The sequence below is a fragment of the Otolemur garnettii genome, unplaced genomic scaffold, assembly GCF_000181295.1.
Source record: "Otolemur garnettii isolate 467f Iridium unplaced genomic scaffold, OtoGar3 scaffold00178, whole genome shotgun sequence".
Taxonomy (NCBI): domain Eukaryota; kingdom Metazoa; phylum Chordata; class Mammalia; order Primates; family Galagidae; genus Otolemur; species Otolemur garnettii.
Window position 1 is genome coordinate 1306797 of NW_003852573.1, and position 17770 is coordinate 1324566.

Consider the following 17770-nt stretch of genomic DNA (forward strand, 5'->3'; position numbering starts at 1 on the left):
AGACTCAGATTTGAGAGCTAAGGTGGAACCAACAGGATTCGATGCCAAGGCATGGGTGAGAGAGAAGTAATGTCAATGATGATGCCAGGGCTTTAAACCTGGAACCTCAGGACAAATCAGATCATGTCAGTAGAGACAGGGACCATGAGACTAGGAAAAGATTGAAGATTATGAGGTCACTTTGGGAAAGATTCCTGTGACAACTTCTTGAGGTGACTTTTCTAGGTGCACAGCTATCTTGTCAATGTTTTAACCAAAAGTAATAAACAAAGTGCTAGAAAATCAGTTGTGAAAACTCAAAGAGTACAAAATTTTAATGCCCACAGAGACAGATGGAGCAATTGTGATGATTTGAGCATGAAAGAAATACCAGAAAAGAAGGCTTCTGGTTCTTAACCTATTAATCATTTCTCAATCAGTTTAGTTGGCAGTCATGTACAAAGCATTCTCTAGACAATCAAATTCCACATCTTTCTTATTTTCTAGATGCAACTAAATATTTTCACATCTTTTAAAAAATTATCATTACCAAGGATTTGTGGTGTTCCTGGAGACTCATAGAGCACCTGCTATCAACAATCCTCCACAATCATCGCCTCTCGGAGCAGCCAAGCATAAGCACATGCATCTCCATCCATGAGGACTAGGCCAGGAGCAGGTGAGCAACGCCTGCCGGGAGTTCTACTACCCAGAGCATGGCATCCAGCCCAATGGCACGATGCCCAGCAACAAGCCCCCAGAGAGCAGCAATGACTCCTTCAACACCTTCAGTGAGACAGGCGCTGGCAAGCACATGCCTTGGGATGTCATAGATAGGGTAACAAATGATATCACAGATAGGCTAACAACTGGCATTTATATGCAGCTCTTCCACCGTGAAGTTGATATCTGGCGAGGAAGATGCTGCCAACAACTATGCCCATGGCCACTATAATGTGGGGAAGGAGATCATCAATCTGGTGCTGCAGCGAATCTAAAAACTGACTGCTTGTGCTTGGTGCCTGTGGCTCAAGCAGCTAAGGCACCAGCCACATACACCTGAGCTGGCAGGTTCGAATCCAGCCCGGGCCCGCCAAACCACGACAGCTGCAACCAAAAACTAGCCGGACGTTGTGGCGGGTGCCTATAGTTCCAGCTACTTGGGAGGCGGAGGCAAGAGACTCGCTTGAGCCCAGGAGTTGGAGGTTGCTGTGATCTGTGATGCCATAGCACTCTACCCAGGGTGACAACTTGAGGCTCTGTCTCCAAAAAAAAAAAAAAAACACTCACACACAAAAAAACTGGGTGCTTGTTAAATGGGTTCCAGTCTGAGGTGTTGCCTGGAAATCTGTATTTTAACAGGATGCTGCCACCACCACTCCTAGTGTCCTGCAAGTGGCAGACCAGCAGGGCCGAGAGGGGCCCACCTCTGATGCAGATCCCATGTCCTGCTTCACCCTGGCACTCCATCTATACAGCACTGCCCATCTAGTCTGAGGGTAAAGCAAGTTTCTACATCTTAAGTGGTCTGGTTATATGCTTGTTAAGTCATTCATTGGACATAAAATATACACACTTAAGTATAAAAAATTATTACCAGCTGGCCGATTACTGACCTCACGCCACTCAGGGGCCCAGTCACCAGAGAGAATCCAGTTTACGTGAATTAAGTGGCAGTGGCCCCATACAGCCATTTTTTAGCAACCATGAGGTTTTACTCATCTTTTCGAAATCATGCAATAATCTCTAATCACACAATAATCTCTCTCCTCCATTTTATAGCAAATGGTCTACAAAGCAATTAATGAACAGATCCTCTTTAGAACCAATTACTCCTCTTAAATATACAGTGACAGGACTTTTCTGGCCCCAGTAATTATTCAAAGTGCAGGGACTGTTCTCTGTAGAAAAAACTGAAATTATCAGCTTACCCTCTTCCTCAAGTTGTAGGTAAGAATCAGGTTCCGGGAGAAGGAGTGGGAAAAGGCTGTGTAGAATTCCAACACTTTCTGCAGGGCATCCCGTTTGATCACATGCAGGTCACAGTAGGTCAAAGCCCTAACATTGGCACAGGACTGGGCTAGGGTGGCTTCCTTCCAGAACACATCTCCAAACACGTCTCCTTTCCCTAAGGAGAGAAGGTTGTCATAAGAAAAGTGCTGGCCAGGGGGGCCTGGCCATCCACTGGCTTCCCTCTGCTCCCCAGAATGGCAGTACATATGGCATTCTGCAGCTTGGGCTTAGAAAAGGCAAGAACAATTTTAACTTGAACCTTAACAACATGCTATTCAAGAAACTTTAAAATATCACATAACACATGTCAAAGTTTGAGCAACAGCTTTGAGATCATTAATGTCACTTCTTTGAGAGGTTATCTTGATCATTTATCTAAAATAGGACATCCCTCATTATTCTTTATGATATCCCCATTTTCTATAACACTAATTGTAATGTGTAATTATACTGTTTGTTTGCTAGGTTATTATATGTCTCCCAAGCTTGAGAGTTCATGTGTTACTGCTTCATGTAACACAGTACCTGTCACATAGTAGGAGCTCAGTCAATATTTGCAGGCAGATAGGAAGGAAGGAAGGAAGGTAAACTGTGGGTCTACATTGCTATGACTCACAGACAGGTGAGTATTTAGGCTGCTAACAGGGCGAGTGTGGATTCTTCATTGGGGAACTAAAGAGCAGAAGAGGTTTCCTTTGTCTGGGATAATTTACATGGAAGAAGTCAAGAAGGTATAGGGTCCCTTCCGTCCCCTACCCTATCTATTGCCTCAAGGATTAAATTTGTATGGCATCTCCTTTCCAGAGGATGTCTCTTACTCTTGCTAAAATATGGGCCTTATATAAATGGCATCTCCTACTACTCCACAAGAATACATCTAAGAAGGCAATGGATCAATCCTATGGACTGAGTGCTTTTGTCCCATGACAAATTCATATGTTGAAATCCTATCCTCCAATGCAATGATATCAGAAGATGGAGCTTTGGAGAGGTAATTCAGTGATGAGGCTGTAGCTTTCGTAAATGGCATTAATGACCTTAGCAGAAGGGAACCCAAAGGCCTCTCTTGTGCTCTATCCATACATGAGGATACAATGAGAAGCTGGCAGTCTGCAACTTGGAAGAGGGCCCTCACCAGAACCTGACCATGCTGGCACCTGATCTTGGACTTCCCTCTTCCAAAAGTGTGAGAAACAAATTCCTGTTGTTTATTAGCCACCCTCCCAGTCTATGGTATTTTGCTATGACAGCCCGAACCAAGCCAAATACTAATCTCCCATGGCCATATTCTAGGTCAAACTTCTATCAATCATCTCTAAAGATCTGCTTTCCACACCTAAAGATATTCTTCCCACCTTTCCCAGTAAGCAACATTTTAACATATGTCTAATGCAAAAGCTAATTTATTCCTGGCACAGCCTCTGATTATAAATAGCTTAAATTTTGTTTATCTTGCCTCTAAATTTTCAGCAAAGATAAACACAAATTTAAATCCCCAGGGAACCAGAGAGAAGTATGCAGGGGGAAGAAAAAAACTGCTACAAAGGGCAAAAAGTAATGTATTCAAGGGAATTTTCAGCCTATGCATCCAGATCAGCCAAGCTCCACAGCTGGAAGTTAGGTACCTGTAGCTCAGTCTGATTAACAGGGCAGCTGTTTTTCTTAATTCAGGCTAAGGAGGTAATTATACTTTCAAGCACATGGATAGAACTTCACTTTTCCGCAAACATCAGGAAGTGTCTAAGTATATAAGGTATTCCTTGGGCATAGCCTTCTCTAAACCCCTCCAAAACATAAGCTGAAAAACAAATGTACTAGATACATTAATCCACAGTTCTCTATGTGTTCCAATATATGAAGATGGTTTTACTGACCCAATGTGAGTGGGATACCTACTTTGGAAGCTTCTAGGTAAATCTCCCTTTAGAACTATGCTATTTATAGTTTCCTTATCAAGTTTTTCCAAACATCTGGAACATGGAAGGGCTAATTTAGCCTGGGGCAAGTCAATAGGAACAGTTTTTTCTAAGGGATGCTAACTGGCTTCTACAGATTTAAGTTCATGCTTTATGTACTCCCTAGTAATGAGTTCTAACCAAGAAGGCTGGCCAACGCATGTATACCTATTACGCATTCTGTAACTTCCCTATGCTTCTCACAGTAACTGACATGCCCTTCATAGAGAATGCTCTTCCTCTGAAACATTATGGTAGACAGTTAAAAGATGGACTCTATCCATTCTTTTCCCAACTACATATATGTGCTGCAATTCACATCAAGATGTGCAGTCCAGTTCCCTTCCCCTCAAATCTGGGCTAGCCTTAGTCACTGGCCTTAACTAATAGAGTATAGCAGAAGTGATGTTCTAGAATTTTGAGGTGAGGACATAAAAAGCCATGAAGCTTCTGCCTGAGTCTTTTAGAACACTCTCGGGACATTCCCTCAGGGACCCATATGGGAAGCACCAGCTACATAAGGGGTCACAAGGTAACTATTTTTGTCTATAGCCCAGCTGAGCCCTCTTGGTCATCTGGACCAGTCCAACCTTCAGATGAAGGCAGCCCCGGCCAAAGCCTGACTGTAACCACATTTGGGAAGCACAGGTAAGAGCCAACCAGCTGAGTTAAACAACCCACAGAAGGGTTAGAGATAATAATAAATTTCTTAAGCCACTAAATGTAGGGGTGGTTTGCTACATGACAATAGGTAACCAGAATATACATACATAGAATCATGGAGCTCTAGGCTAAGACACGAGAATTTATCTGGTAAGTTACCTAATATTACATCAGAACATCACAAATCATCCCAGCTCTGAGCTGGCATTCCTTCTTTCCCTGAAAGATGAGACAAGAAAGAGTAAGGAGTGGCTCTAACAGGAGCAGATTTTCCTGGGTAAGCATTTGGATTATCAGTGAGAAAATGTTGAACTTACAAAACGCACAGTCTTCTACTGGGTAAAAACATAGTCTACAACTAAATTAAAATCACTGAGAGTAGAAATGAATTGCTAAGATTATCCCCACTTAAATAAGACCCAATATATGAGCATTATACATTTCAAATGAACATGGGAATACTTTAATAAGAATTCATGAAGTAAAATAATAGTACCTTATGTACTATTCAATGTATGAATTTATCCAAAAAATTCAGTTTATAAACAACTCTTCAAAGACATACCTTCTACATAAAGGGTAACCATATTGTGATTGGAACGTATCATGAAATAAATAATTACATCTTTAGAAATGACAACCTTCCCATTGTAAGACATTTTCTAATCAAAGGTTTTGACAGAAACAATAAACGGTGAGTAGTTCCTACTACAAAAAGAATTTCATGGTAAGATAATCATGATTAAACTGTGGGGCCTAAGAGTCTCACAGTGTTGTCATAACTTGAATTTGATTTTTAACACAAATTGAAAATCATACAATTTTGTTTCCTGTCAAGACAGCATTTGGGGTATAAATTATCTGTTAGTGAGGTTTAAGAATGTGGTATCAGAAGACCTGTCAGACTCAAAACAAACCCAGAACTATTCTGGCAATGAGAAATGTTTTTATCACATGCATAACTTGGGAAAACTGTCAAAAGGAAGGATATGGAGCATTTGGCAGGCTGCCTCTAAGTTACACACACACCACTGGAAGTAATGACTTCCCAGGTCAGGGCTGCGAATCAGAAACCGAGACAAGAGCTACACCCACATTCGTCTCTCATTTGCTAGTGTGTGAAATGATCATTCACTCAGAACAAAAGGTACCCTGATGCACTCAGCAATCAAACTACTGGAGGCAATCAGCATATTGATTTATTTATTACACTGAGGCTCTAAGTGCGGAATGTTAAAACCTAATGTTCCAATTCTCTAAAATACTAACATTCTAAGCAGACCTAAGCTGAGGGAAAGAAAAGGCCAGTGGGGGGAGTAAGGAAAGGCAGTCTAATTAAAACTCCAGGCAAACATCCCAATAATAATTAATCCTCCTCTTCTTCCCTGTCTCACCAAAAATATACAACTGAACCTTCACTTTTGCAGGGGACATAAACAGCCCCGGGGTGGGGGGAGGGACAAAGGTGAGAATGAAGAACATACACAAAACATAGGTGGGAAGCTGGATATAGGGTTTAAGTAGCACAGGGATGGGGAGGGGCTGTCTCTGCAAGCCCTGGAGAAAACCAAGCCCCTGTAAGCAGTTTGGTTTAATGAAGGGCAAAGCCTGGAACAGCCACCTGAGGAGGCTGAAAGGAGATGGATGAGAATAGGGTGGGGCCGATGGGGCTACCAGGGCATTCAAGAGGTGCTGAAACTGGGGCCCTAGAGGATCAAACAGCCTTTCAGAATGTCAAGGAACTGCAGGGAAACAATTCTGATTTGAACCCTACAACTGTATGGAACCCTTTAGAAAAGGCCCTATTTATTCAAAGATAGTATCTGAGTGAGCGTGGTAGGCCTAGGGCATCAGAGCAAAAATGAAATGTTTAATAGCCAAACAGTGTTTCACTATTCTTTATTATTGTGCTTTTAAGAACTACTCACCGTGGTATCTTTTACTTAGCAAGATAAAATCCTGAAGTTAAAATCACTATTTGTTCCTGAGAGCATTATTTCTAGACCCAAACCAATTATAATGAAGTCATTTATGCAACTTCAACCAGGCACGGTTCTAGGGGAATAGTGGAACAACTGATGCAGTGAGGGATGGAGACATAGGAGATTACAACATTTTTGGAGCTATAATCGGGGAGAGTTACCAGCTAAAATTCAAATGGTAAGAGAAATATTCCAAGATATAATGTCTGAGTTGAGGCCTAAAGGAGGGGTTCAAGTTTACCTGCATCACACTGAAGCATGGAGATAATCCCAGGCAGCAAAAACAGCATGTGCGAAGGCCCTGGGGCACAAGGGTCTGGCTCTTCAGCAAAATGGAAAGTCATTCAGCAGCTTCTGAATCACCTCAAATATTTTGAATTATCTGCTCTTTTACTCACTTGTAGAGATGAGTATTGCTGGTTTATATTTTGTAATCCTTTCAGAAACATACATGGTTTCCTTATTTGGCTACAAACTCACCTAAGCACCTTCTCTATTCTGTACATTGAGGTGGAGTGGCAGGGCAACAGGCAGCTAACTTGCTGAATAGCTGTTTAAACATCTGGATCCACTATTCTGTTGAGGACTTCTCTGGGAGTTCAAAGAAGTTTTAGAAATAAAAATGCAGTAAGGGCTGACCCCACTGCCTTTATTCCTCCTCCCTAGGGCATCAGGAAGTCCTTTGTCCTCAAGCCATTTTAGGACAAAGTGGAGCTTTTTACTCATTTCTTTAGGATGGTGAAATGTAACTGCAGAGTCCTGAGATAGCTGAGAGAGGCCAGAGGAAGCAGCCTTTTCTCTCCTGGACCTAGGAAGAATTCTACTTAAGAGACATAAGGGGAGCTGGATTAATTTTTTTAGGCAAGCCCCAGGCAGAATGTGTGCACACCACTAAACTGGATAGTTCAGGAGGACAATGACAAGGATTCAGACAGCTCTCACACTACCTGGATTCATCTTAAGTACTATCTTTTTGAGACAGAGTCTCACTATGTCATCCTCGGTAGAGTGCCGTGGTGTCACAATTCACAGCAAACTCCAACTCTTGGGTGTAAGCGATTCTCCTGCCTTACCCTCCTGAGTAGCTGGGAATACAGGTGCCCACCACAATGCCCAATTATTTTTTTTTGTTGCAGTTGTCACTGTTCTTTAGCAGGCCCAGTCTGGGCTCGAACTCACCAGCCCCAGTTTATGTGGCTGGCGCCCTACTCATTGAGCTATGGGAGCCAAGCCATGTACTAGGTATCTTAAATCAGGTCTCCTCTTAGGTTCTTAAAGACATGACTAAGATAAAAAGGGAATATCCCTCAATCTGTTCCTCCTCAGTTCTTTCCACAGCACATTTGCCAGAACTTGATCACCCAAGCTTTCAACATGAATTTCAGGCCCAGACAAGCTGGCTACAAGCCCGGGCCCACCCAACTGGAGGCATGCACTGGCCTCAGTCTTCCTGTCCTCTTATTCTTTGCCCTTTGGTCTTAGAGTCCTTCTAAATTTGGCTCCCCTCACACACCAGGGCTTTCCCAGCACTGCCCAGGATATTCTATTCCACTCCTTGGATAACTCCTGCTCATTCTTCAAAATATGCCTACACCCCCTTCTCTGATCCCTTGACCAGAACAGCTCCCCATATGTGTACCCTTTCAGTCCATGTTTCCCTCTGGAAGCACCCATCACACTTGTCACTGCCACACCCCCAGCACTGTCTCTGGCACATGGCAGATGCTCAGTGGTTGTCAAATGCATAAATAAATGAATACCACTTGACATCTTACCTCTCCTAGCCTCAGTCTACTCAGCTATAAAATGTGGATAACTATACCAACCTGCTATGGTCTGAACATTGGTGCCCCCCTACCCCAAGTCCATATGTTAAAATCTTAAGCCCCGTCTGGTGGTATTTTCAGATGAGACCTCTGGAAGGTGATTGGGTTATGAAGGTAAAGCCCTCATGATTGAGATTTGTGCCACAATTAAAGAAAACCCAAACAGCTCCCTCAGTCCTTCCCCCACGTCAGAGAACAGTGCGAAGGCACCGTCTATGAAGGAGAAAGTAGACCCTCACCAGACACCACACCTTTTGGCCCTTGACCTTGGACTTTCCAGCCTCACTCCTATTGTTTATAAGCCACCTAGCCTCTGGTATTTTGTCACAGCAGCCTGAACAAGATTAAGGCCCCATGTTACAGACCTGTTGTGAAGTTTACATGAAAGAATGTGAACAAAGAACAAAGAACTTAGTACTGTGCTTGGAACACAGTAGGTATTCAATAAACCCAAAAAAGAAAAATTCTCCCAACAGTCCTGTGAAGCAAATTCCACAAGGATTATCAGCTTCATGTAGGACAGAAAACTGAGTTCCCGAGTGGCCTCCTGCCTGCCTGTGATTGCTGTGTGCCTCGGACTGATAGAGGCTGTGCAAGGCTCCCAGTGAGTTGTCCTCTGCATCTCCTCCTGCTTCAATCAACATTTAATGAGACCTGCCTTGGGTGTGCACCCTGCTAGATAATAGAAATAAAGATAAATTGGAGGCAGAATTTTGAGGAGCTAAGGCCTAGTCAGGCTTCTAACTGTTCCCCCAAATCAGTTCTCTTCTCTATAGTAATGGAACTCATGACTTCTGTCTGGGAACAAAGATCACCAAAAGAAAGACTACATTGTAGCTGGGTGTGCCCATCTATCCAAGTTCTGGTGGACAGGAGACATACAGAAGGGATGCATGCAATTTTAGGTCATGTGCTTAATCGGAAGGATCGTGCTGTGCCTTTCTCTTCCTCCTTCTTCCTCCTGGCAGGAATGAGGATGCGAGCTATCTTGAACAAGGAGATCAAGGCAACCCATCGATTTTAGGGCAAAGGGATATACTAGTAAGAGGTTAGGTACCCAATACCATAAAGTTGCCACAACAGCCTGCTTATACCTGGACTGCTACATGAGAGAAGAATAAGCTTCCCCTCTTGTCTAGGCTTCAATTATTTGGGGATTTTACTGGAGCAGCTAAACCTGTATCCTAGCCATTTCAACACCCCACAGTCCAGTGGGTCAGTACAATGTATTGACCATAGGTTCTTTCTTCACCTGCTCCAGAAAAAAGCAGACTTCCATGAGTCTAAAGGACTGAGTGGTAACATGATAATGGAGGCTCTGGCAGCATATTCAGAACAAAAACTCCAGGGACTAGAGTAGTATTCACCTTAGTGATACCCACTCACTTCTCAGCCTAGCCCTGGTTGTGAACCAGAGGTCCAGGATTGCTGAGGATTCACTGTGTGCCAGGCTCAGGCACCACTAGGACCCTGATCTAAGCACCCACTGTATGCCTCCCCTCAAAGGTGCTGAAGTCCAGTCATTAAAGTTTATTTTAGAATAATTAATAATTCTCCTACATATATTTAGGGCTGTTTCCCTTGGACTGCCTGAGACCGTGGGGGGAATGGGTAAGCAAACTTTTGACATCTTATAAATACTGCCACCTCTTATCTGTAATAAAACTACAAAGCTCTTCTTATCCTTACTGCAAAAATAAATGCCACTGGCAGTATGTAACCTTGTTTTATCTACTACAGTTTACAGATGTGAAAACATACATTAAAGACGGAGAGACAAAAGGGAAATCTCATCAACTTGCCTTCCCATCTGAGTTGTGAAAATAAACTAGTAGGAATAAAGCCTTCGCTCTAGGTACCAGGTCTTATCTGATTGTGTTGGGCTATCAAGTACTCAGCCACATATCTTATTGAATTTCTTATGCCAACACAAAAAGCAGGGCCAAGAAAAATGCTGACAAGGTCTTGGTACCAGTGACAGGCCTACATTTCACTCTACTTCTTAGAGAGGCATCTATTTCTAGAAAACGTTTGGTCTCATTTTAAGTTTTGTAAAAGAGGTCAGAGATGTTCAAGAGTGTTTGTTTTCTTTTGAGGAGAGTAATGTGATGTTCTTCTGCAAACCATCTCTGTACTGGAAATGGGACACTGGTCGGTGATACCCACACAAGAACCTATAAGATTATGCCAGATTCCTGGTGAACTACACCTGACTCTCTTTCCCAGCCAGCTAGTCGACTGAAAGTTCCTAAAAATGAGGGTAAGCCTCACTATCTTTCTGCACACAGTTTCACCCAGTTCAACAAGTTGGCCTTACCCATTGTGGTTCAGGCAAGGTTCCACTCATATCGAGGGATATTAATAAAACAGAAGGATATGTGATCATCTCTATGTTCAAGTGACGTAGACAAAATGTATGAATGTGTGTAAAGTACAAAACCAAATAAACACGTGTATATGAAATAAATAGATGCATAAGACAAAATATGGTATAAATATGTATAATTTATTTAAAAAATTTATTTAAAATTTATTTAAAAAAATAAAAAGTAAAGTACAAAACTACCACAACCAAATGTAATAACTGAGATAATGGGAGAGGCTAGGCTAGGGAGGACAATGGAGACTTTGTAAAGAATACAGAAATGGAGCTAGCCTTATGCGGTGAGGCCAGAGAATTTAGATGTAAGTAAAAAAGAGAGGTGAGTTTTCCAAACAGAAGGAAAAAAAGTTGAATGGTGGTAATTGAGCCTGTGAATCTGTATCCTAGCCAATTCAGAAGTCTGGTCAGGGGTGGGGAGGATGGGGGGAGGAGGACATTGTGTTGTACTTATTTGGTTATAATTCACTTCCTTTTATCAGCTAAATATCTTGGGAGTCCTGTTTATACTGTCTCTTTGACAGTAGGAATACCAGGAAGAGGGGGAATAATATGCTCCTATTTCTGGCATTTCCTTCAATGAGAAGGTGGTTCCAGTTGCATTAGTCCTTTAACCTCTCTCTTTATGTGATTCTGAGTTTGGAAGAAAAATGTATAGGTCAGCCCCTTGCTCTCTGCTCAGGAACTAACTTCTTATAAGAAGCATGCTCCCGGCATGCCAGAGATAATGTGGAACAGTACACACAAGTGTAGGCTTGTGCCAGTCAGCACCATGACGTGGGTCTGATTCTGGGCTTCAACACTGGGAATTGTTGGATTGAAATATAAAGCACATTCTCTAATATTAGGTCTATCTGACCTGTACCTGTCGTACTTACCATCTCAGTTCAGAACTCTGGGGAGCTCTACATGACTCATGAAGCACCCCTGAACCCAGAACTCACTCCTTATTTCTCAGGCTACTCTAACATTGCTCCTCTCTCATACTCTCATACTCTACTAATGCTGCTCTCACTACAGACAATAACTCCTTTGTGTCTCAATTTTAAAAGGTACATTTTAGCCTTCATTAAACCATAGTTCTTTGATTCTAGTATATATTTATGTTGTTTATAATTTTTTATCTCTGAAATCAGAATGTCTTACAATCAATGATCTGGCAGTTTCTTACTGGGCCATAAAATACTAGTATGTCTTACAAGGCATGACATCCTCTATAACATTTGAAAATGCCCATTTAACCCTCCACCCCCAACCTCTGTGCTGTCCCCACTCACTTCGTTTCTCCTTTTCTGACAGTCCATCTCAGGTTCCTGAGACATACCCTTGTCCCCTATAACAGGGATTCCTCAGGAATATGCTACATCTGTTGCTTCTTACCCTGCCCTCTCCTTCTGGATGTTGTCAGACTCATGCCTGGCTTTGATTGCCACCTAGATCAAGATGGTCCCCAAATTTATACCTCAAATCTCCATCTCTCTTCTGAGTCCAAGAATCTCCCACTGGACAATTTTCACTCAGCTGAAACCCATAGATCTAAAAATGGAACTGGTGGAAGATTGGGCAACATGGCCCACTAGAGGCAGGTATTGGACTAGAGGCAGGTACTGTCCCACCTAGAAGGAAGAAGATTAGACTGAAGTGAAATTGGGGCAATTGAAATTAGGGGGTAGATGGCAGGGAGAGGAAATATAAGTGTTCAGCAACCCCACTGAGAGGAACTGTGAAGATGAAGATGAGAAAGAGGAAGAGAGAGAACAGAAGACAGTGGTGGAATGGACCAGATTCAGAAGAGCCTGGAGCTGAACAGAAGGATAAGGGGACCCCTCCCCTTACTCAAGGGATCTAGGCAAGTAGCAAACAATAGGAAGTCTCCACAGGAGAATGCCACCATGGACCAGAGACTGTTTTCCTGCACCTAGGTGATTACTCCTCTGAATGTCCCTTTTACCGGACAGAATAGAAAGCAATTTTGGTTCCAGCCAGCTTGTAGCCACAAGCCCATCCCCCCTTTCTTTAGAAACTGGACAGAGAGCCCCTTGCCAAGGCCTGCTTCCCTCTGTGTGGGAGGACCAGGAACACAAGCCCAGCTCAGACAATCTGGCAGGATTGCCACACCCCAGGTGCTGGAGCAATGAAGGGACCTGGGACCTTGCTTCACCCCCATAGCTACTGTGGAAGCAAGCATTGCAGAGGCCAGCCTCTTTCTTGCCAGAATCTGGCAGAAATGACAGCTTGTGAAGCAGGTAGGGTGCAGAAACAGCGAAGGGAGATCGGCCCTGCCTTCCTACCATATCTGGCAGGAACTCAATGGCCTTCTATACTGCATAATCCCGAAGCCTTGGTTGAGCCTGCACTGTGAAACTGTGAGAGGCAGACAGCTAGCAGATTCCCCTCCCTTAACCACAGGAGGATACCATGGCTTTTTAAATGTGTTCTTGGTGGGACAGCACTTTGGTAGTGCCTGGCTTCTACCTGCATTGGTCTGACTCTGGGATAGTTTGCCTCCTGCTTAAGAGTTTCACCTGAAGTTCAGTCCCTTCCCTCCTGGCTTAAAAGAAAGAAGGATAGTCCCTTGGGATCCCTGCTCTGTGTAGCCCCAGTAGGCAACTTTGCTAGGCTGTGACCTGGAAGAACTACAGGCGAAAGCAGTGACTCATTAACTGCCTCCTGTGAGTTGCCTAATGGAGCCCAACCAGAATATCCTTCAACTACGATTTAGGAACACCCTAACCTTTATACTTATAAATAAATAATGATGACGATAGTAATTAAAAATAGAAAACATACATAGGGAGGAATTAGCAACATGAAAATTAAGAAAAGATCAACTTCCTCAAGAGATTACAATGGAGTTTCAACTGAAAGCCCATCCATAAAGAATTTGTTGAAATGACACGAAATAGAATTCAGAGTATGGGTGGAAAATAAGTCACTAAAGATATGGACATAATTAGGAAGGATATAACAGAGCTTAAGGAACTGAAAGAGGTATTCAAGGAATATCAAAGCACAGTATTGAATCTCAGTAATAGAGTAGAACATGGAAAAAAAGAACCTCAGAGCTCAAAGACCAGACTTTCAAACTAACCTAAGTATTTGAAAAGGCAGAAAAGCAAACAAAAGCAGAAAAATCTCCTAGAGAGATATAGCACTACGTGAATTATACAAATATATGAATCATAGGTATCCTCAAAGGAGAAGAGTCATAAAAGCATGGAAGCTCTCCCTAAGACATCATTGTATAGAATTTCCCAAGCATTGCCAGAGACCAAGAAATACAGATACTAGATAGTTATAAAACTCAAGGATGATTTGAGTCAAAGCATCTCCTATACACGTTGTAATTAACTTGGCCAAAGTCAAAATGAAAGAGAAAATTCTTCAAGCATCAAGGCAAAAGCAACTTCTCACCTCCAAAGGGAAAAACAACAAGGTAACAGCAGACTTTTCAGTGGAAACTTTCCAAGCAAGTAAAACTGGACATCTGTCTTTAATCTACTTAAATAAAACAAACTTCAGCCCAGGATTCTTTATCTTGCTAAGCTAAACTTCAAATTCAATGGAGAAACCAAGTAAAAGATTTGATTATGTGTAAAAGACTGACAAGCAAACACTGAGACTAACGAGACCAGCTCTGCACAAACTACTCAGACCCGTTCTATACACTGACTATTATAGTGGACCATCTGCAAAGTAAAGACATCCAGAAACTAAAGGACAAAGCCTAGCTTCCACAATGGCACAAGTGATAAATCTAAGCACCGAACTCCACAAGACAAGATGAACAGAACTCTACCACATTTATCCATTCCCTCAATAAACGTGAATGGCTTGCATTTTCTACTAAAGAGGCACAGCCTGGCTGAATGAATAAAAAGGCATAAGCCAAGTATGAACTGCCTTTAGGAAACACATCTATCCTCCTCAGAAGATTCAGAGTGAAGGGCTGGAAAACAATACTTAAGGCAAACGGAAATCATGAGAAAGCTGGAGTCACAATCCTATTTGTGGATACATTTGGCTTTAGACACAAAAGTAAAGAAAGACAAATGATAAACACTATATGCTGGTCAAGGTAACAATACAACAAGAAGACATTTCAATCCCAAATACTTATGTACCCAACTTAAATGCTCCCAGAAATATAAAATGAACCCTAACCAGTATGAATAATGATACTCTGTAACACCATAATAGCTGGAGATCTCAACACTCCACTCCAAGCAGAAACTAAACAAAGAAATGATGGACTTAAACACAACTCTAGAACAAATGGGTTTAATAGACATATAAAGATCATTCCATGCCAATAATACAGAGTATACATTCTTCTTGTCAGTTCACAGATCATTTTCCAAAACTGATTAATCCTAGGATATAAATCAAATCTCAATAAATTTAAAAGAATAGAAATTATGGAATAAAAAATAGACCACAACGGAATAAAAGAACTCAACTCCCAACAAAAACCTTCATCCTCACACAAAGTCATGGAAACTAAACCTTATGCTGAATGACTGTTGGGTCAAGGAGGAGATATAGAAGGAAATCATTAGATTCCTCAAACAAAATGGCAGTGAAGACACAAGCTATCAAAATCTGTGGGACACTGCAAAAACAGTCCTAAGAGGTAAATTTATCACATGAAATGCCCACACCCCCAAAATAGGGAGTATAAATCAACAATATAATGAATCATCTTAAGGAACTGGAAAAGAAAGAGCAATCCAACCCCAAACCTAGCAGAAGGAAAGAAATAACCCAAATACCAGAATTAAATGAAATCAAGAAAGGTGGTTCTTTGGCAAGATAAATAAAATTAATAAATCTTTGGCTAGATTAACTAGAAACAGAAAAGATCTCTGATAATCTCAATCAGAACAGAACTGGTCCTCCTCCCACAGAAACCTGCCATCCTCCAGTATTGCCCATTGAATCATTCAGACTGCTCCCTTTTGCTCATCTCCATATCCAAAATAAATGATCAACCTCTGACCATTTTATCAACTCTCTCTTGAATCTGCCTATTTTTCCCCAGTTCCACAGCTGTTAAGTCAGGTCAGGCTACTCTCATCTCTCAGCATCTTCCCTGCTTGTCTCTGCCTCTTCTTGGCTCTCCACACAGCTGCCAGGATGATTTTTCTAAATAAAAATGTGATTCTGTCACTCTTCTGTTTTAAATTCTTCACTGGCTCTACATTGCCCTCAGTCCAAATTCCTTACAGCTCAATGCCTTGCTCCCCTCATTACTACAGCCTTAAGAACGCTATGCCCCAGGTATACTGAACTGCTTTTCATTCCCAGATAGGTCTCCTAAACCTTTGCAGATGCTGCCCCCTCTGCCTGGAACACTCATCCTCTAATCCTCCTTTGCCAGCCACCACAGCCAGTGCTGTGCCTGGTCGAGTTTGGTTCAGACATCACCTTCCTTGACTTCTTATGGCTGAACTGAATTAGATGCCTGTCACATAAGCTCCCACAGTATTCTGTTCTTAATTCTATTAAACTCCTGGCACTATATTATAAAATGTACATTTACTTGTCTATCTCCTCAATGAGAGGTTCAGCTTGATGAAAGGTATGTCTGTTTGCACCACTGTTTTATCTCTGACTCTTACCACTGTACCTGGTATGTTTATGGAATGAATCAATGAAGACATCAATAAAAAGATGAGTCTGAGTGGAACAATGGAAGGTGGGCCAGCATATGAAAGAGAATGTCTTAGGTTGGATAACTTTGAAAAGAGGATTGGTCTCCATTCAAAGTGTAATAACCTGGACATCCTCAGGTAGCTACATTGGCCACCTCACTTAAGAAGAAGGACTTTGCTGATCTGCTCAGAAACACTCTTGTAATTCACTGTAATCCAGCTTAATGCTAAGCTGGAGAAAAAAACATTTAAAATGAAAAGACAAACATAATGCATGTTGAAAATTGCCCTATGGCACAAATGTCCTCTTGAAAAGTACTAAAACATCATGCAAATGTGGGCCACTAGTCTTCTTTGTGGGGACTACGCTGAGCATGAGCAAACAAGGCTTGCATCTCCATCTGAGTGGAGGCTCAGCCATAAATGGTTAAGTTAAATCAATGGCTTGGAAACATGAGGACTATTCTCCATCTGTTCTTCACAACCGCAATTAGATAAAATTAAATTAGCCGATATTTCTCCTCCAAGCAAACAGATTACTAAGCTTCCACTTAAAGCAGGTGATAATTTTCCAAGATTGCTACAGATGAGAACTGAAAATTACCATTTTCCCCTCCTCGTTATTTATAAAGAATAAAAGTGAACTGTAGAAAGTAATTGAAATATATTGAAAAATAGACAATAAAAATGACTCTAAAGTCTATTATCCAGAAAACATTAGTTAATATTTTGGTATACCTTCCATCTTTATTCTATTTATATACTCATTTTTATGTTGTTGAGGCTACTCTATGCATGTATAGCTATGTATTCTGCATTTTAATTTTTAAAAAAAATTTTTTTTTTGTAGAGACAGAGTCTTACTTTTTCGCCCTTGGTAGAGTGGAGCGGAGTTGCTCCAGCAACCTCCAACTCCTGGGCTTAGGCGATTCTTCTGCCTCAGCCTCCCAAGTAGCTGGGACTACAGGCGCCCACCACAACGCCCGGCTATTTTTTGTTGCAGTTTGGCCAGGGCTGGGTTTGAACCCGCCACCCTCGGTATATGGGGCCGGTGCCTTACTCACTGAGCCACAGGCACCTCCCTTAATTTTTAAAATTATGTGAAATATTTTGCATGCCAATAAAACTTCTTCATATCATAACAACTACCTTGATTTACCATAATTTATGATTCAACCAATCCCTCTGGACACTAAACTTACAAGAATTTTCTTTAGAAAGATTGAGCATGGCTCGGCACCTGTGGCTCAAGCGGCTAAGGCGCCAGCCACATACACCTAAGGTGGCGGGTTCGAATCCCCAGCCCGGGCCCCCCACA

General features: G+C 42.0%; 1 protein-coding gene across 2 annotated transcripts in view; it reads right to left on the bottom strand.

Annotated features, from left to right (window-relative positions):
* The window catches only part of KCNH1 (potassium voltage-gated channel subfamily H member 1), a 421068-nt gene that overhangs the window by 76960 nt on the left and 326338 nt on the right, over positions 1–17770 (bottom strand). For both annotated transcript variants that reach the window (XM_003800511.2, XM_003800512.2), the window contains exon 10: positions 1911–2107. In XM_003800511.2, the coding sequence (XP_003800559.1) occupies positions 1911–2107 (197 nt within the window). The remainder of the gene's footprint in view (positions 1–1910; positions 2108–17770) is intronic.